The following is an 18,654-nucleotide window of genomic DNA, read 5'->3' on the forward strand; positions in this document are numbered from 1 at the left end:
GGTATTAGATTATAGCAAAAAATAGAAACAACCTAGAAATCCAACATGAGGGACTGGTTAAATGAGTTATGCTACACAGAAGTTCTGGAAACTTCTGCTGTCTGTAAAATTATAGACAAGTATTTATTGACAAGACGTTTGCAATACCTTTAATGAAATATATTGAGCCCCAAAATACTACATTTCCATTTTTAAGGTATATTTATGAATAGAAAACGTAATAGAAGATTATACACAAAACATTTGCAGTGATTATCTCTGAAAAATAGAATTGTGGGTAATTTTAATTTTTTCTTTCTACTTAAAAATATGTGTTCCACATTTTAAAATAATAAATATATATCACTATCATAACAAGGTTGAAAGCTATTTTATTGTAAATATTGAGATAATCACACAAAACATGAAGCACAGTTCCAAGCACACAATAGTGGCTTACTTGGTTTCTTTCCTTCCTGGCAGTGACGTTGCAAAGACTCAAGGCAGCTTGTCTATCGCTGTGTTACTGCTCTGGAAAAGAAGACAGCTAACACTTTGAAATAGAAGTGGTTGTGAACTGGGCACTGCCATTCTCTCTGTGGAGGGCCCCACCACCAGACACTCGCTTACACAGTCCCTTTTATGTTAGAATGCCTGTGCCTGACTTTCCCTATGGCTACCACCCTTCCAGGCCAGCGTAAGTCACACCTCCCTCATGAAGCCTTCCCTGACTGCCCCTCCTTTGGATCCAGAGGTCACTCCTGTCCTCCGTTGAATGCTTGGATTCTCCTGCTCTATATTCTAGTCAGTTGCACTCACCCGACTGAGCCTCTGGGGGGCAGGGTCCTGCTGCGGTATCTCTGTACCCAGCTCTGCACCCCAACACCTGGCTCAGGGCCAGATTGAACAGAATGTGTGTGTGGCTCTCTGCGACTCCCTATATCAGGTCTTACTCTTCATCCTGCTTAGTGGAGGGGGAAACACTTTGGCTCTGCCAGTGCGGCTAGCCTGTACAGGGATCCGAACTCTTGACCTTGGTTGGTGTTATAACACCGTGTTCTAACCAACTGAGCTAACCAGCCAGCCCTGGGTTCAAAATCTGACTCCGCTACCTGCTTACTAGCTGGGCAATTCATTCCATCTCTCTAAGCCTCAATTTCCCCATCCATAATTATAACTCCATCCCTTAGGGTTAAAATTAGTAGTCAATTGCATAATAGACATGCTAAATTAGATAGTAAATATAAAACACAACACAATACCTAGCAACTCATAAACATTCAATAAAAGGTCACTACCTGCAGCTTTTATTCCTAAAGTAGCCGTATGCTTTATCATCTAATCCAAGACACTTCTGGGAATGAAAGGGGGAGCTAGTAATGACTATGCCAGGGTGACAGGTATAAACCAGGGTGGAACCAGGCAAACCTAGGCATATGGTCTCCCTCCCTATCTCCCTACTCACTATGAGCTCCCTGAGGGCAGGAACCCAGTCATCTTCACCTCGGAATCCCCCTGCCCGACCATCCCCCTGCCTCTTCCCACCACCACCCGAGCTGAGCACCTCAGGGGCTTCTCCCAGGGAGGGGACCTGGATATTATAGTCTACCTGAAGCTGGGGAAGGCTTAGAAACCTAGGAAGAGTGGCAAGACCCTCTCTTGCCTCCCAGTGGGACCCCAGGCCAGGCGCCCCCACCTCCACGTACCCACAGACTTGGGAGCCCCCTAGTGACCCCAGGAGGCCTACCGTGAGGGCCGAGCTGGTGGGGAAGGCTGCCCTGGCTTTTCCTCCAGAGCAGAGGGTGTCTGGTGTGGTCTGTGGCCAGCTGAATCCAGCCCCAGTACTGATCAAAGTTCTGGGCAGTGGTTCCTCCCCTCACGTGGCCTGACTGTTCCCGGAATGTCACCGGGGTCACAGGACGGGGAGAAAGCCTGGACAAGACCTCTGAAGATTACAAAGTGACCCTGAACTGCTCCCATGGACAAATCCCTGGTGGAGCCAAAACTCCACTGAGGTTGCAGGCATGACACATTTAGGACCCCAGGGGCATCCACCAGGCCCTAGAAAGTTCCCAGCAGGCTGCTTCAGCAGTGAGGCCCAGGACCAGCGGCCCCACTCACACCTCTCCTTGTGAATGGAGGCAGGAGTGGCTGGTGACCTCCACCTGGCAGTGCCTGCTCAGCTCTCAGCGCCACCAGAAAAGTCAGAGGGCTGTGGATTTGTTGCTTTGCTTTGTTGTGTTTGTTTAATGAACTAACTTTTTAAACGCTTTCTGAACTAAAAAGGGAAAAGTTATAGGGAGGTGGATTTAGGCCCAATATGGAGAGGAACACTTTCACATTCGGGGCTGCCCAAGGATGAAAGAAGTTGCTTTCAATGGCAGGGATTTTCCTGTCTGTAGAGGTGTTCAGCCAGGCCTGCACGACAGGGTGAGGAGCGTGTGTGGTGAGCAAGTGTGCACGTGTGAGTGTAGGGGGTGGGTGTGTTATGATGAGTGTGAGTGTGTGGGTGTGGTGAGCCTGTGGTAAGCATGTCTGGTGAGTGTGTGTGGTGAGCGTGTATGGGGTGTGGTGAGCGTGTGTTGTGTGTGGTATGTGTGTGAGAGCAGGTGGATACAGTGTGTGTGAGTGTGGGGGGTGAGTGAGGGTGTGGTGCATGTGGTGTGGGCAGGTGTGTGTGTGAGGGTGGGTGTCAGGTGTGTGTATGTTTTAAGAGGTGCAGGGTGAAGGGATGACTTAGACAAGCAATCTAATACTGTTTTCAATGCCAGGAGTCTACCATTTGAAGTAGTCCGATGGCTGTTTAACTTGTTGCATGGTATTGATATTTATCTCACTCTTTTTAAGAGTATGAATTCATATTCTTTTGCATATGAGCCAATCGCTCCAGATTGCAAAGGTCTGATAGAGTGTAGCAAGGAAGTATGTTTTGATGGAGACATGTTACAAGTCCACACTTTGGCTGAGGAGAGTAGGAGCCTGTGAGAGGAGAGAAAGGCCATGAATAACTCAATGCTGCCCTGTGCTCTGGACAGGTTTCTTGAGGCATTGACACATACTTCCCAAAACACAGCTTCTGCATTTGTCAACATGTCATCGTGAACAGAAGAAATTTGGCATTGAACAGGTCTGGGTTTGAATTCCAGCTCTTCCACTAACTAAACGGTCGTTAGACAAGTTATTTAATGTCTACAAGTTTCTGCATTCCTGTCTGTGGAGCGGATGTGGAAGAGGGCCTGAGGAGGTGTGTGGGCATGTGTGTATACACATGTGTGTGCGTGTGTATGAAATGAAACTGCAGAAATGTGCAGCAGAGGGACACTGGGCATTTGTGTTAAGAACTCCGGGGGCCTTCTGAGAGAAAAAGGATAAAGACTCTGACCCCTTTCCCTACTATCCAAAATTCCAGAAACCTGTCCGAGTGCACTAAGGTTTAGTGGTTAGGGAAGGGTAACAGGGTATCTGCTGTCCATCATTGAAGGGGTCCAGCCCTGTAATCTGGTGAACATTACCAACCCCTGTTCCAGCCCAATCTCCTGGGACAGGCTTATACCTGGCAGAAGGGATCTAAAGAGCTCAGAGAACCAGGCAAATATGGTCTGAAGCCCCTTTCATGAGTTTAACAGTGGGATAAAGGAACTTTTATGGGCTTACCAGTGGGATAAAGGAACAGCAGGTCCTCTCTTAACTGCTGGACCTACACCAGCAGCTGTGGCAGCCCTAGAGCCTAGAGACCCGAAAAAGTCTGGGGACACCTAGTCACTTGGAGGGAGTCACCTTCACTCAGTGTCTTCTGAGAGCCTGTGACTCACTGAGCCTGGTGCTAAGTACTAATGGGAATCCGGAGGAGTGCAGGACAGTCCTACACAGCTGAGCCCGCAGGCATGTGTGTGTTGAACAAATGCTGAGTGAGCATTGTATGCTGGTGGCATAGAAGAGTCTGGAGGCCTGGGTTGTAGTACTAGCTTGGCCACTAGTTCACTAGGTGACTATAGAAAATTCATGTCCTGTCCTAATCTCACTTTCTTCATCTATATAATGGGTTGAATCTATTTGTAAGGTCTTTTCCAGCCACAGTGGCCTGTAGATATCATTTGCTATCTCCTTTTTGGTCCCAACTCACTTTCCAAGGTCTATCCTCAGCCCAGAATCTACCCTCTGTGAGGAGCTGTTGGTCAGCTTTGCACACAGGCAGCAAGAACAGAATCCACAGATGTGAGATCCCTTAGCCGGACATCCATAGAGAGCACACGTGTTCTGGGTATATCATTTATTGTTGATTCTGTACACCAAATGTGTTACAAGCAGCATCCAGCAAAAGACAGACCCCAACCCTGCCCACTAGGGCTCACACTCTGTAAATCCCTGGGGGCCTAGAAATCTCTAAAGTCATCGCCAAGCACCTGGAACTATTTGCACTGATTCTCTAAGCAAGGCAAACATGATCTACTTTTGAAGGCAGCATGAAGGCAATGGGTTGGTGAGAACAATCTCTCCTTGGGAGAAGAAGAAACCTGGGACTGTGAGGAACTTCACCTAAACGTGGCCTGCCGGCCCACCCTCTCTGAACAACAGCGATGGCTTCCTTCCCAAGACCACATCACCTCCCCAACAACCGGATTTTGCTCTGACTATGGGATCTCGGGGCTGAATCTTTGAGTGCTTTGTAGCTTACAGCTAGGGTACCTTCAACATCTCTTCACCAACTCTAGTTATCTAGTTATCTCTGTCTACTTTCCATAAGCTTCCTGAGTTTGGAAGTCAGTTCCTGAGACGGGTCTACGCTGACATCTGTAAGGTTGTGGAAACCGTGTTGTTGCCCATAAAAAGTTCTAAGAGCTTTGTGGTGCCTCCAAATTCTAAAGAGGAGGAACAATACACACATGGCCCAACAATTCCCCTAAGAGGGGCCAGGTTTTTTTAATGGATGGATGAGTCTAATCTTTTCCTGTGTTTACAAAGCTTTTGATCCATACAAAACCAAAGTGGAGTTCCAATGACTAAGACCGTGGGGAGCAACAGGAGAGTGACTCCCACTTTTTTGGTCTAATGATGAAAGCCCAAGACAGACAATAAGGCCATGTACAAAGTTTGAGAGAGAAGTAAGACCTATAGTCTACTGGACAGCATGCAGAAGAACAAGCGGTTTTATACCCTGTCTCCAGGTGATGGCCCTAATACCGCGCGGTGTTGTGAGGGTTAAAAAGAGAACGCATGTCAGGTGTTGTGCAGGCCACCTGCACACACAGGAAGCACTTTCAAAACACGGTGTTCTGATGGCTTTTATTATCTTCCCTCCAACCTTGACTCCACCCTCCCTCTCCAGAAGGAGGCTGCCAGTGGCCGAGAAGTGGCCTAGAAGCCAGGGAACAGAAGGGGAAAGTGAACTGAACTCTGCACTCTGCCTCAGGTTTGGGGGAACCAAGCGGTTCATTCTAGCCCCAAGAATTGAGCAAATGCATCATCCTGTTAGAAAGGAGACTCCACCCAGCTTTCCTGACAGCTCCCTGGCCAGACACCATAGTTCAGAGAGCTCCAAAGTCCTGCTGAGGAAGAGGATGCCCAACAGCTGCACCCAACCGCTCCAATGGGAGAAAGAAAGATGCAAGCTCCGAAGGCCACACACAGGGTCCACCACCCCTCTGACGATGGCCTGCTATATTGGTCCTGGGGCCCCAGGGGTGCTCTTGGGCAGCAGCATCTGAGGACAGCTGTCCTCAGGCCAGCCTTTGGTCCAGAGAGGAAGGTCTCCAATGTCATGGCCAATGCCAGAAATACCCAGGAGTTCTGGGTTAAGATTGGCAGGGTACACTGGATGAAGAGGACTCCTGCTTCTCAGCATGCCTGGCCCACTTGTGCCTGTGCACGATGAGATGCTGGAGCAAACTCATAGGGAGCCCCTGGAAGCTCTGAACATGAGCAGTGTGGTGCCAAACCGTGCTCCTTGTCTGCAGGAGAGGAGGTGAGCCTCCCCTGGGGCCCCAGGACCAATATAGCAGGCCATCGTCCGTGGAACGATGCTCATGCCCCAAGTCCTGGGCTCACTTCCTTTTGGGCCTTGGCAGACCTTGGTACATGTCCACCAGTTGCTACAGATATTTTGAAAACACCTTTTTTTGAGACCCAGATCTGCCTTGGGGAGACTATGCCTTTTGACTCTGACAGGCCCTATCTCTCCCAGATTCCCTTGGACAGAGAATGAAAAGCTACAAAGTGCACTCGTTCTTACAAACATCCCTTCCTGGACCCTTTTTATGGGGACTAGAAGGGAAATCTGGTCATCCTGGCAGCATCATGCTACTAAGGCCCTGGAGGACTTTGTATCTGTCTTGTTGAGCAGAAGGAGCTAATAAGACCAATCAGGATTGGTGGTGGATTGCTAACTCCACGTGGAGTCAGCGGAGGTTCTTTCCTGGTCAGACACGGAGACCTGATATTCTCCATTTCACCATTTTTACTCCTAAACAGCTGGACAGTTGTCCAGAGAAAGATATGCTTTGCCATGAGTATAATTTCTTTAACAACGGGAGAATATGCATCCAGCAGAAAGGGCAGCGAAGGCAGGTATTCATGTGACTATAACTCAAGGAGGAGAGCGACCCCAGACCAAACAACTCAACTCTTACAACCAGACCACAGGCAGGAGGAGCTCCAGAGAGCCTCAGACCCAGTGTGACCCATCAGTGTACCCTGATATTGCCTGCTATAAGGGAAAATTCTGAAGTTTGGCTGCTAGCTGACTGTAATGATGGAGAATTTTACCACAACATTAGAGGGATCGCTGGATTCCATTACACTTAGCTATTCAATTAAAGGATCTCATCTCTGAGCTATTTCACTTCTCCCAAATGGAGAATGAAAATTAAAAACAGATATAGGCATATCATGCCCATAAAAGGTCCTAGGCAGAGGTGCCTCCAATATGTAGAAGGCAGCTTGTTGGCAGGAAAGGGGTGTGGTTGTGCCTCTGGAGTCTGGATGCTTCTGACCCGGCCAGCGTGGGTGTCTCTGGTCTCAGGACTTAATAAATCTCCTGTTCAGGCCAGAGTCTCCTGTCCTGTGCGTACTCATATCTTCTCCTCCACCCCTGGTAGCTGGGCCTTTGCAAGGGCTGGCTGTTGGGGAAGGGAGGGACCCATCCTGGCTCATGGGGAGCCAGGTCCCAGGTAATTCCAGGCCATCTCCAGAAGCCTCAGTCTTCTCCAGTAAAAGCTCAGGGTCAGGGATACTGGTGATGTTCTGTTTCTTGATCTGGATGCTGATTGCATGGGTGTGTTCAGTTTGTGAAAATTCACCAAGCTGTACACTATCATGCTCCCACTTTTCTGTATGTGTGTTATACTTCCATAAAAAGTTAAAAAAGAAAACCCTAGGGGTGAACACAAGGACCTCCAGGCACCAAGTTTCTTTCTCCATCCACATGAATAAGCTGACTTTAATGTTTTAGAATTCAGAAATTCTACATGATTTTATTCCCTAAAAGGCTAAAATTTTCAAAGCAAAGTTTGCAGTTTGGAAATATCATTCTCTAAAAGGCTGAACTTGTTGTGCTCATATCTTTCTTCCTTTTCCATATAAAAATCACAAAAGAGATGCTGGTGACGGCTCTCTCTTTCATAGCATCCTCAAAGTCAGGTGCTTGGCAGCGATTAAGAAACCACCTAAATGGTTTGAAGACTTCTTTGAGGAGAGAACTCACCCTGCCTTCAGGAGCAGAAAATCAAGGGGAGAACTTTCACTTAGGGTACAGTGTTTAGCCATGGCACAAACACAAGGAGCAAAAGAAGAAAAATCAACTTACATAATACTTTGAGGAGAGAGGATGTCCCGGTGCAGAACTATTCCCACAAAGTGAGCATGCTTCTTAATAATTGAGTCTACAGAGGTCAGGAGGGGGCATGGGTGCAGGGAAGGTTGTTCTTTGAGGAGAGGATTCGGAGGAGGGGCCCTCTTGAAGGAAGCCCAGAGATGTGAATTAGAAAACCCCCAGGGTTTTGCCATGGCTAGGTAGATCTCCCTGGTGGCAGGTCAGGAGGAGATGGGGGCATCTTTCTTGAGGGTTCAGAGAGAGTGATCAGGGATGGCTCTGTGGACCCAGAGGTGGAGGCAAAACAATGGAATTTCCAGATCCTATGGTCCCACCATTTCCCAGCCCTTCCTCCAGCTGCCTCTTTAGCACTCATTGGGTGCCTTCATCTGCATCATGACCGTTTGGCTCCTCTGCTTGCAGCAGCAACAGCAGATGCAGGCAGCTAGGGAGCAGGCCAGGGCAATGATGCCAATTACAATGGCAGCAATGGCCAGCCCACTCTGGGCCCGGGTCATGCCCCATGTGCTGCGGTCATCGGTGACCTCAATGGTGGTCAGATCAGTGTAGTCTTCCACGGCACTAGTGATCTCGGTGGTGTAAGAGATGGATGTGGTGTCAGGGTAGCTGGATGTGTCTGGGTACTGTGGTGTTTCTGGGTAGCTGGGTACCTCGGGAATTGCTGGAACCTGGACACTGGGGACAATAGCATTGACGTTGATGATGATGAGGGACTGGCCTCGGACACTAGGTGGACTGAAACACACTGGGAGGGTGTCTGTCCCTAACCTGGGCTGGTTGAGCAGCAGCCAGTTGTGGAGAGGAAGGATGTCTGAGTCACACCTCCAGGGGTTATCATAGAGCCTCAGCTCACACAGATTCGCCAAGTGATCAAAGATGCCCAAGGGCAGGTTCTCCAGCTGGTTGTTCTGCAGTTGGATGGTCATAAGGGCGTTGACATTGGCAAAGATATTCCCTGGGAGTTGTCTGAGGCGGTTGTTCTGCAGGGAGATGTTCTGCAGATTGGCCAACATGCGGAAGATGTTCCCATCCAGGTCCTGCAGTGCATTGGTGTGAAGGGACAGCTCTCGAAGTTCTGTCAGCCCATTGAAGGCACCTGGGGAGATGAAGCTGATCTGGTTGCGGCTAAGGATCAGGACCTGCAATTGGCGGAGGCTGCTGAAGACGTTGTCAGGTAGAGAAGTGATGTGGTTGTCATAGAGCCAAAGCTCCCGCAGGTTGTGCATGGGTCCAAAGATCCCTGGAGAGAGCTCCTTCAGAGCATTCCCAAACAGTGTGAGACGGTTGATCTGGGGCAGCTGCAAGAAGATGCCAGGGGGCAACTGGGAGATGAGGTTGTTGGACAGATAGAGTTTCTGGAGGTTACGGTTGTTGTGGAAGAGGCCAGGGGAGAGCACACCAATCTGGTTCTGCTGGAGAGCCAGTTCCTGGAGATTGACAAGCCCGTCAAAAGTACCCATGGGGATGTCTGAGAGCCTGTTCTCATACAGCCGGAGGACCTGGAGGTTGCCCAGGTGCTGGAAGATCCTGGGTGAGAGGTGGGTGAGGCTATTCTTGCCCAGATTGAGCTTGTTGAGTCCCACCAGGTGGTCAAAGACGCCATCAGGGATGTATTCCAGGTGGTTGCCGTGCAGCTGAAGTTCCTTGAGGTTGCTGCACTGGGCAAAGTGGGCCGGCTGGATCTGCACCAGCTGGTTACTGGACAGAAGGAGTGACTCAAGGTTGTCCAGGCCCTGGAAGAGGCCGATAGGCAGAACCTGAAGCTTGTTGTTGGCGAGGCTGAGGTAGCGCAGTGAGCCCAGGTTGCGGAAGGTCCCTGGCATGATGTGTGACAACTCATTCTTCTCAATCCTCAGGGCAATGAGGGCTGAGATGTTGAGGAACGGAGAGTCAGTGAGTTCAGTGATATGTGTGTTGAGGATCTGCAGGCTCATGGCGTTCCAGGGCAGAGGGGTGGGCACTGCCACAATGCGTGCCCCAGTGCACTCCACCTGGGAGGCCCTGGAGCAGGTACACTCGCTAGGGCAGCCATAGTAGGCAAGCCCCACACCCAAGGCTTGGCAGCCCACCAGCAAAAGGAGATAATGTTTCAGTGGCATGGCCTGTGCAAGGGAGAAAGCACACATTATTAGTCAGAGTCACCTCACTGACGCTTTTGATAGTTTTAAGCCGGTGTCAACCTTCACTGACAACACTGGCTTGGCTTCAAGCCCCCTCATCATGTACCCAATTCCCACTCCCTATGTCCTGGCCAGCAAGCCTCTTCACATTCTTCTAGGCCTTCCTACTTCTACGCCTTTGCTCAAGCAATTCCCCCACCTGGAGTGCTCTTCACCCTCGTGCAAATCATTCCCATACTTCCAAGTCCAGCTCACATGCAATCACCTGTAGGAAGCCTTCCCAGATTCCATGAGTCAGTATTAGTCATCCTCCCGTGCAGGTGGTCCTCCCAACCTCCATCATTGCCTGTGCCACCACTGGCCCTGTACAGCATTCATTGTGTTCCCATCTGTCTCCTTCCCTAGTCAGTAAGCTTTTCAAGGACAGGGAGCTTGTGTTTCATCCCCACAGGTCCCCAAAGGCAAGAACTGTATCTTATCCATCTCTGTATCTCTCATAGCACCTGAACATGCTGGTTGAACATGGGTTTGTTGGGAGGAAAAGAGAGGAAATGGGAACAAATAGGGCCTGAACCTGGGGGAGATGCTGGAGGAGCAGCAGCCAGCAGAGTTAGGACCACGTGCTGACCCGCCGGAAGAGATCACAGGGGAGGTTCAGCTCCCCCTTGCCTTGCCCTGCCCTGCCCTGCCCTGCCCTGCCCTGCCCAGCCAACCCTACCACCACTACCAACAACCTGTCCCTTTGTTAACCCTTCCACACATGCTTCATCTAGATTTAATCCAAACCACCTTCCCAATAAAAGGAAACAAACTATCTGCACCATGTTCTGTCTCGCTGGGAGAGGCTGCTGTGGCCCAGCCGATGCCTGGGCTGTGCCTTCTGGGTATGCATCCCACTTTCCCCAAAGAAACATGGCATGGCCTTGAATGAGTCCCAGAAAACTTAGGATGCACTTTGAGCTAAAAGGTGGTAGGTCCAGATGCTCCCTCAGGCATGGCGCTAATCTGGGAATGGAGCCAAATTCATAAAAGTTTTTGTGTTTGAAGTCAGCAAGGACAATGACAAGTGTGTGTGTGTGATGGAGAGATATGAGACATAGGTACTAGTCCCTACGTGAATATTTAAGGACCATTAACAGTTTGACTTTGAATACATCTTGAGTTTGAACTTGAATGAAGTTTGAAGCTTCCTCCGAGCTTCAGCTTCCTCGTCTGTTAAGCAGGGATGATAACCTCTGCCCCCTCTTGGGGCTGTTGTGAGAGCAAATGGGAGAATGGATGTGAGGGCGTCCTGTACAGCGCTGTGCCGATGTGTGCAGTTGTTCCAAGCTTAGCCACAACATGGGCCTTGTAGACTCCTGAAGGCAGGAAGGCCTCAAAGTGCTTCTAATCTTGGCATTCTCAGCCAATGGAAAAAGGATTTCTGTGTATATGTGAGAGTACCTATAACTTCCATGCAAGGTTCAAAGGGGTCTGTAACTCCTGAGGGGTTAACTGCTGCTCATACATTCCCATCATTTTATGATGCAGGAAACAGGGAAACTGGGGCTCAGAACTTAAAGCCCAGGTTTCCAGACTCCTAGGTGAGTACTTTGAGTGTTAATGCAGTGTTTGTCCTTTTAATGAGCAAAAATCCTGAGTCAGAGGAAGGAATGTCAAATGACGGCATATAAGGCATATAAACTGGCTGGTGGGGCTGGTATTTCTCTGGCCTCTCTTTGTGCCCCTGAACTCATGGGGTCCGGAGTCTGGCCCATAACTCAGAATAATCCAGGTTTCTCAAACTGGCCTCAGCCCTATGCATCCTCCCCACCCCCACCCCCAAGAAGCTTACTCTGAGGGAAAAACCCAAGCTCATCCCCCACATAGACCTTAATTTTTTACTTACTCACAGCCTATCCAAGCCCGGACCTGTTGTGCTTTCACATTAAGGACTTGACTAAGTATGCAGAACAGTGGAAAAAAGAAAGGAAAAGAATACCTTAGCCAACAGAGTCTAGGTGCAAAGGAATGGGACCAGATTAAGCTGTGAACACATCTAAAAAAATTAACTTGTATAGACAAATGTCTGGTCCAGAACCGGAGAGCAGAAAACAAATTGCCTAAACAGGGGGCAAAGGAAAAGTAGTTAATGTCCACCCCAGGAGAAAGACTTAGGGCTTTTTATTGACAGTAACAAAGAAAGAAGGTTGCCCATAAATGCTAATCGAATCTGAGACTGGATTAATAGAAGCATCAAGTGTGGAACAAAGGAGGTGATGTTCTCACTCTGCACTGCCCTGATCAGGCCACACCTCTAGTGCTGTGCTCAGTTCCACTCTGAACTTCCAGAAGGCCAATGACAAATTGGCCTCTTGAAGAATTTCTAGAGGATGATGAGGGGAACCAGAAACCAAAACATCTGAGCATCCACTGAAGAAGCTGTGGGTGAACAGCCACAAAAGAAGGTGTGAGGAGTCCACACGCACTTTCCTAGTACACATGAAGGGCTGCCATGGGATAAAGAAAGCAACCTAACTCAATGTGGCACCAGAGGTCAAAATCAGTGTGCAGAAGTTATGGAGTCTCAGACTTCAGTCCACCACCAAAGACAGCTTGTCCAAAGTCAAGACGGACAACCTCATAGAGGTAGTCAGCTCCCTGTGCCTAGAAGTATCCAAGCAGAGGCTGAGCAACCACTTGGTAAAGAAGCTGTAGAGATAATTCCTACAACTGGTAGGGTATGAGATGAGAAGACAGCTGATGTCCTGACCATTCCCCAAGATGTTAGGATTCTAAGGCTGAGTTCCAGAGCATGGATACAAGATCCATCTCCCAGGACAATTGTGTCTGTGCTCTCAGGGGTCTGCGGACAGGTGTGGGTGTTTGTCAATCCCCTTGGTTTATGTGTGTGTGAGAGATTCACAAAAGGTGAAACTCCTGGTGACAAGCTAGCTAGCATTTATTTATTTTTAATGTATACTCCTATGCCCAGCATGCTTCAAAATGGTGTCACAGCCCAAGCATCAAAGATTAAATTAAGCGCCCATCACCTGGCAAACCAAGGGCAGTCTCTGCTGAATTTCCCATCTGTAAATGACAGTGTAGGATGAGGCAGCCTCTGAGAACCCATCTTTATATGGTCTTCTCTGAATCTGCACTCCCCAGCTGGGGATGGACCCCCGGGGAAGGGTCCAGGCCAGGGAAGGAGGAGTGGAGAGATAATTCCTTATGGGAACAGGGCCATGGTTGTCTAAGACGGACCACACTCAGCACGACAAATATTGCAAGAATTTGCAGAGTCTCCTTCTTTTTATAAATCCTCACGTCTGCAGAGCCCATCCTAGCACCACATGCAGCAGTTTCCTGTTTTCCAGCACTTGTTACTGTCCCAGCTGGCACAGACTGCACCAAACGACCTCCCAAGAGCTCACCTCAAACCCAAATGCAGAGCCCTCCACGGAGCGAGGGGCCACAGAGCAGGCTCAGGGGCTGGGCCCTCGGATTTTCAGCAAGTGTGCAGCAGCCTGTGCCTTCAGGAGCCCGGCACACAGTGTCCCTAATAGCCCACGCTGCCCAGAGCTGCTTGGCAGCTGTGACAATGGCAGTTAAAGGCCCACAAAGCTGCTGTAATTACACCTTCCTCCCCAGGCAGCCGAGCGCGTCCTCAATCACTTCAGTGACTCAGTCCAGCCCCTGTCCAGCCCCTGGGGAGAGGGTACAGCCTGGCGTCTGTCTCTAGCTCATGAAGTCAGCAAGCTGAGAAGACAGAAGGACAGACAGCTCACCTGGCCACTCTGACGCAGCCCCTCCCCAGGAGTAGAAGCGCTAGAACCAGGACACTCTGGCTGTGGGTCTCTGAGCAGAAACACCCTGTGACTCATGAGCGAACACATAATTAGACTCAAAGCCCTGAGCTTTGTTGGTTGGTGGGCTGGGACTTTTCTGGTTTAATATCATCATTCACATCCCTAAACACAAGGTTCCCTGAAAAAAGACTCCTTCTCACTTTAAGCCACAGAGCAAAACTTTTGGAAAGAGCCTGGGAGACCAGTGTTCTTCTCTGGTCTTGACACTAAGTTGGAGTGTAAGTTTAGGTAAATTCTCTAGGCCTCAGTTTCCCTTTCTGTAAAGACTTTCGAGGGCCCTAGTAGCTCTGATATCTTCTGACTGGAGGTGGGAAGGAAATTTGGCTTGCAGCTCCACTAGTCTCTCCATCCTCCCTTCCCTGTGACTTCCTCTGCACCACCAGCAGTGTTACCTGGCCTGGCCCCGCCTTCACACTGAGGCCTGAGGAGCTCCTGCCCATCTTTTCAGGCCATCTTGTTTCGAAGGCCTCCCAGGCAGAGCAATCCCACCTGTTAATCAGTGCATCTCCACACAGCCAATAGCCACTTCATGGGACCCAGGAGGTGAAAGGGGCTTTGAGGAGTACACTGCTTTCTCCCAGTGTACCTGGGGAAACTGAGGCTCAGAAAGTTAATCTCTCTCCTAGACCCGTGCCCTCTCCCTACAGAGGGCTCCCTAATCATGGCCTCATTTGTGGTGAGATGTCCCCCAACCAGCCTGAGGGCTGCCGAGGGAGATGCCAGGCATGGAGCTGCTGAGGGGTCATCCCCTGCCACCCCTCACAGCCAGAGTGTTGCTCTCAATTAACTCATCAGTGGCTCAGGCAACAGGTCTGAAGTCACTGATGGAGAGGCTCAGCCTGGAGCTCAGACCTCAGCATCCAGACCTCCCCATCTCACTAAACACGGGCTCCCCCAGAGCAACACATAAAATCACCTAGGAAGCTTGTTTAATAGAACTGACCTCATAGCGTTGCTGCTATGAGGATTAAATGAGTTAACACATGTGAAGCACTCAGACTTGTTCTTGGCGCAAAGTGATTACCCAATAAACGTTAGTGGCATTTATTGTTATTTTTGTTGAATAAAATCAGGATCTGTGGAAACTCCACCACAGGGATCTCAACCCCTAGGTCTGGATGGGGCCCAGGACTCTGCGTGTTTAGCAAACTCCCCGAGTGACTCGGATGCAGGTGTCCACAGACCACACTCAGAAGCACCACTTGAGGCCTAAGCCAGCTGGGAACCTACATTCATGACCTGCGTCATTTACCCCCAAGAAAAGAGAGAGAGAACCAGGTTTGGAGAGGCTAACGGTCGTGCCACAGGCATGGCCCAGCTCCCTCCATCAATATTTCTTCCAGCGGCCCTTTCCACATCTCTGGTAGGAATCTGGGGTTTGTGCTGAGTCAAACCTAGCAGCAGAAGCTGCTTCCAGATGCAGAGCTTAGAACCCAGAGCATCAGAGATATGAGGGCCTTTTGAGACCATCTGGTCAAACCAGGTGGTCATTTTGTGGGAAACTGAGGGGTCCTCAGGAAGAAGGTGACTTACTCAAGGTCACGGTCAGTTGAAGACTCCTGATGCCAATCAGGGCCCCTAACCATACAGCTTAGTGAACCCCTGAACCTTATCATTAGGCTTCAGGACCTTGTCAGCCACATGCCTGGCAGTGCCCAGGAGAGGAGAAGAGGTGACTTTGCACCCTCCATCTTAAAATGACCTGAGACTCAGATACAGTCCACCCTCCCCTTGGCCAGCATTATAGGCCAAGGTCAAGTGCCTCTCCCAACTCCCACACTGCATGGTTTCAGGGATTTTCTTCCTTGAGGCTGTTCTGTTGCTGGTCTTTGTTCAATTTTACCTGAGTGGCCTGAAAGGTTGAAGGGAAAGGATGGAAGAGGTCACCAGAGGGAGTTGACCCCAGTAATCTCAACGACACACAGCTCCATTCACAGGATCCTGATTTTGGAACCCCAAACACAAAGCATCCTTGAGCCCCAAGGTGAGATGGCCACACTCTCACCCTCACCTTGCTCAGTTGTTGACCCCATCTCTCATGGCCCTTCAAAGCCAAAATATCATTCATTGTTTTGAAAAAGAAAATGAGTAAGAAAAAGCGATTCTTTTCCAGCCCTTTTGTTGGGGATCCTCCCAGGGTTGGGGGAAGTAGAACTTTTGGCTTCTTGCAGAGGCCCCGAGCAGGGCTGTAATTAGCTTAGCAGGAGTGGCAGGAGATACTGACAAACTGCCCAGCAGAACAGGGAGAACTTCCCAAAAGGGGCCTTTATGAAAGAAGCCATGGTCTAGAAACAGCCCCCTTCCCCGGGTAGCACCAGGAGACCCAGAATTAGGAAGAAATGGATCAGTCCCTGATCAAAGCAACTTAGAAGCACTTTCTAAGTTCTGCATCCCTAAGCCAAGGGAGGCAATGAAACCCAAAGCTGAAGTCGCTGTTTCGTGGTCAGGATTTATGGCAGCAAATTGCCATGTGTGATCACAGCCCCAGGACTGTTTACTGGCAGGACCAAGTCATGGCAGCTTCTCTCACATCTCTTCTTACTTCTCCAAGTCTGGATCTACTTACACCCTCACCTCTCCACCCCCTCCATTTACTGAGCAAGCCAAGGTAGTGACCCCCAGCCCTGGGAAGAACCCCCTGTGACCTCACTTTCTGCGGAGCCTATTCAGAAGTTGCCCCTGGCCCCGACCCCTCTCATATGCCTGCCTCATCACTGCCAAGCCCGCCCAGCTGACTCAAGACCACAGGCAAATTGGGCTGTCTGGCCCTGAATTTACTCCAGATGTTCAGCTGACGTAGAGTAAAAGTGCCAGCTGTTAACGAATTTCTAAACTAGGGAGCCAGGGGCACCAACACATGTGACAGCCCCTGAGATAAGGTGATGTAACCCCAGATAAGACCAAAGGAGAAGTTGCAGCGTGCAGACGGGCACCCAGCACCTTCAGTCTGAGTGCGTGTGTCATCCCAGAGTCGAAGCTGCCCCGAGGTAACACATTTGGCTCTGGAGGTAGAATGGCTCTCGTGCTTTGGCACAGGTGGGAGGATCCAGAAAGTTCTGGTTTTCCACAGTTGGTTCCTTGGCCCCTAGTCCTGCCTCTACGTTTGAGCAGAGACACAGATAAAGGTCCAACAGACATGATTTTAAATCCACACCACCCCTCATCACAAGTCCGTCTCCAGCCCTGACTCCCTGCTCAAAGCCATCAGCTTCCACCAAGGCCCAACATGTCCAGCCAGCAAGAGGGAAAGATACCAGAATGGGGTTGCCTTAAGCCACAGGCAAAGTTAGACCCAAACAATTCTGAGCCTACAGCTTAATTCCAAATTAGAACTCCAAACCCGAGACCAGCATATCTGCTGGTAAGTCACATTTGATGTTTGTAGTAATTATAAGTCTATGAAAACAGGACAGACCTCTTGCCTGGGAAACCCCACATGAAGGAAGGTCTCATCGGTCCTGAACAGACCCAAAAGCAGGGCAGGCCCCTGGTGGCCACCACAATCAGTGTCAGGAAAGAGGACACAAGTTCAAATATACTGAACCTTAAAAAGAGAAACTCTTCCCTCAATAAATCTAGTATCTGGAAAGAGGTGAACCCAGTGGGTAACGGGTGTGATAATGTAGGCAACTTTCAACCCATCTTTCCGTCTAAACATCTTCTCAGCACCCCAGGTGGACATCAGGGGGTGGTAAGGGCAAGGGGGGCAAGGGGGAGCAGGAGGCCAGTCGGGGATCCGCGGAGCGGGCTGGCGCTCCTCCAGGGCAGGCCACCCGGCCCCGTTCCGAGGGCATCCCCGGGCACCACGCCAGCCCTGCCCCTTCTGGAGTCTCTCCCGGGCAAGCGGGGTCAGCAGCAGCAGGAGAGGGAAGGATGGCCGGGGCCTCCAGGCAGGGAGGGGAGAGGGGCCGGCTCGCCTACTTACCAGCAGCTCGGCCCGCCAGCCCGCCCGCCGTCGACAAGAGGGAGCCAGAGGAGGACGTGGGCCGGCTCAAGGCTGCAGCAGGAGTGCGGCCGCCCGGCGCTCCCGGTATTTAAACGATCCCGGCGTGAGTCACCGCAGGGGGCAGTGTCGGCGCGGGGCTGGGGTCACGGCAGCCTGGGCGCAGCGCCCCGCGGCCGGGACCGCGCACGCACCGCACCGAGGGGCGCGCAGCCCGCGCTCTCAAGTCTCAGGGGGCTTCTTCGACCACGTTTTAAAAATGGGAACACGTTTTCCTCCTTTCTCCTTTCCCCCAGTGTTTCTGTTGGACTCACTCGCCCCATTGGCCACTGTGACTCTCGAGAGGGGACTTCCCACCCCCCAACCCCCTCTCGAGGGGACCGTGGACCTCCACCGCCCTGTACCTGCCCAAGGAGACCGGGTCCCCAAAAGAGCTTGTGGAAGATTCAGAGCTGCTGCTCCTCTGCTCCTCAGAAGCAGAGTACTCAGAAGTATTCCCAAGGGCTTGACACTGTGCCTCTAGAAAACGCATTTATCCTTCTTTCTTTCCTTTTTATTCTAAACTTTTTATTCAGAAGTAGTTTCAAATTTACAGAAAATTTGCAAAAATAATACAAGGAATACTGTCTTATGCTTAATCTGACTCACCTCTTGTTAAGATTTTGGAAAAAGTATTTATTGTAGATTCCAAGAGACGATAAAATTACACGCACACCCCGTGTCCCTCCTAAAAACAGCATTTTCGATTTCCTTGTGACATCATTTGTGCCCTTACTGCCTGCTCCAGGAGGCATGTACACCTGCCTCTGGTCTGGGGACCGGCAGTTAAAGTGCATAGTTGAGAGTAAGATGCTCCCCTATGCCCTTCACCTCTGCACTACGGCCCATGCCCTGCTGCCCCTGTCTGCCCCCTACCCCCGTGGGGGACAAGAAGCC

The 18,654-nt window shown here is 50.3% G+C and overlaps 1 protein-coding gene across 1 annotated transcript; it reads right to left on the reverse strand.

The window, feature by feature from the left end:
* Positions 1-8,151: 8,151 nt before the first annotated feature.
* On the reverse strand, positions 8,152-17,766 carry LRRC15 (leucine rich repeat containing 15). The gene is made up of 2 exons (XM_063087548.1): positions 17,701-17,766; positions 8,152-9,909 (listed from the first exon to the last, which is right to left on the reverse strand). Exon 2 carries the CDS (start codon positions 9,904-9,906, stop codon positions 8,152-8,154), a length of 1,755 nt encoding a protein of 584 aa, XP_062943618.1. The 5' UTR covers positions 9,907-9,909; positions 17,701-17,766.
* Positions 17,767-18,654: the final 888 nt, after the last annotated feature.

Source organism: Cynocephalus volans, chromosome 1, assembly GCF_027409185.1.
Source record: "Cynocephalus volans isolate mCynVol1 chromosome 1, mCynVol1.pri, whole genome shotgun sequence".
NCBI lineage: Eukaryota > Metazoa > Chordata > Mammalia > Dermoptera > Cynocephalidae > Cynocephalus > Cynocephalus volans.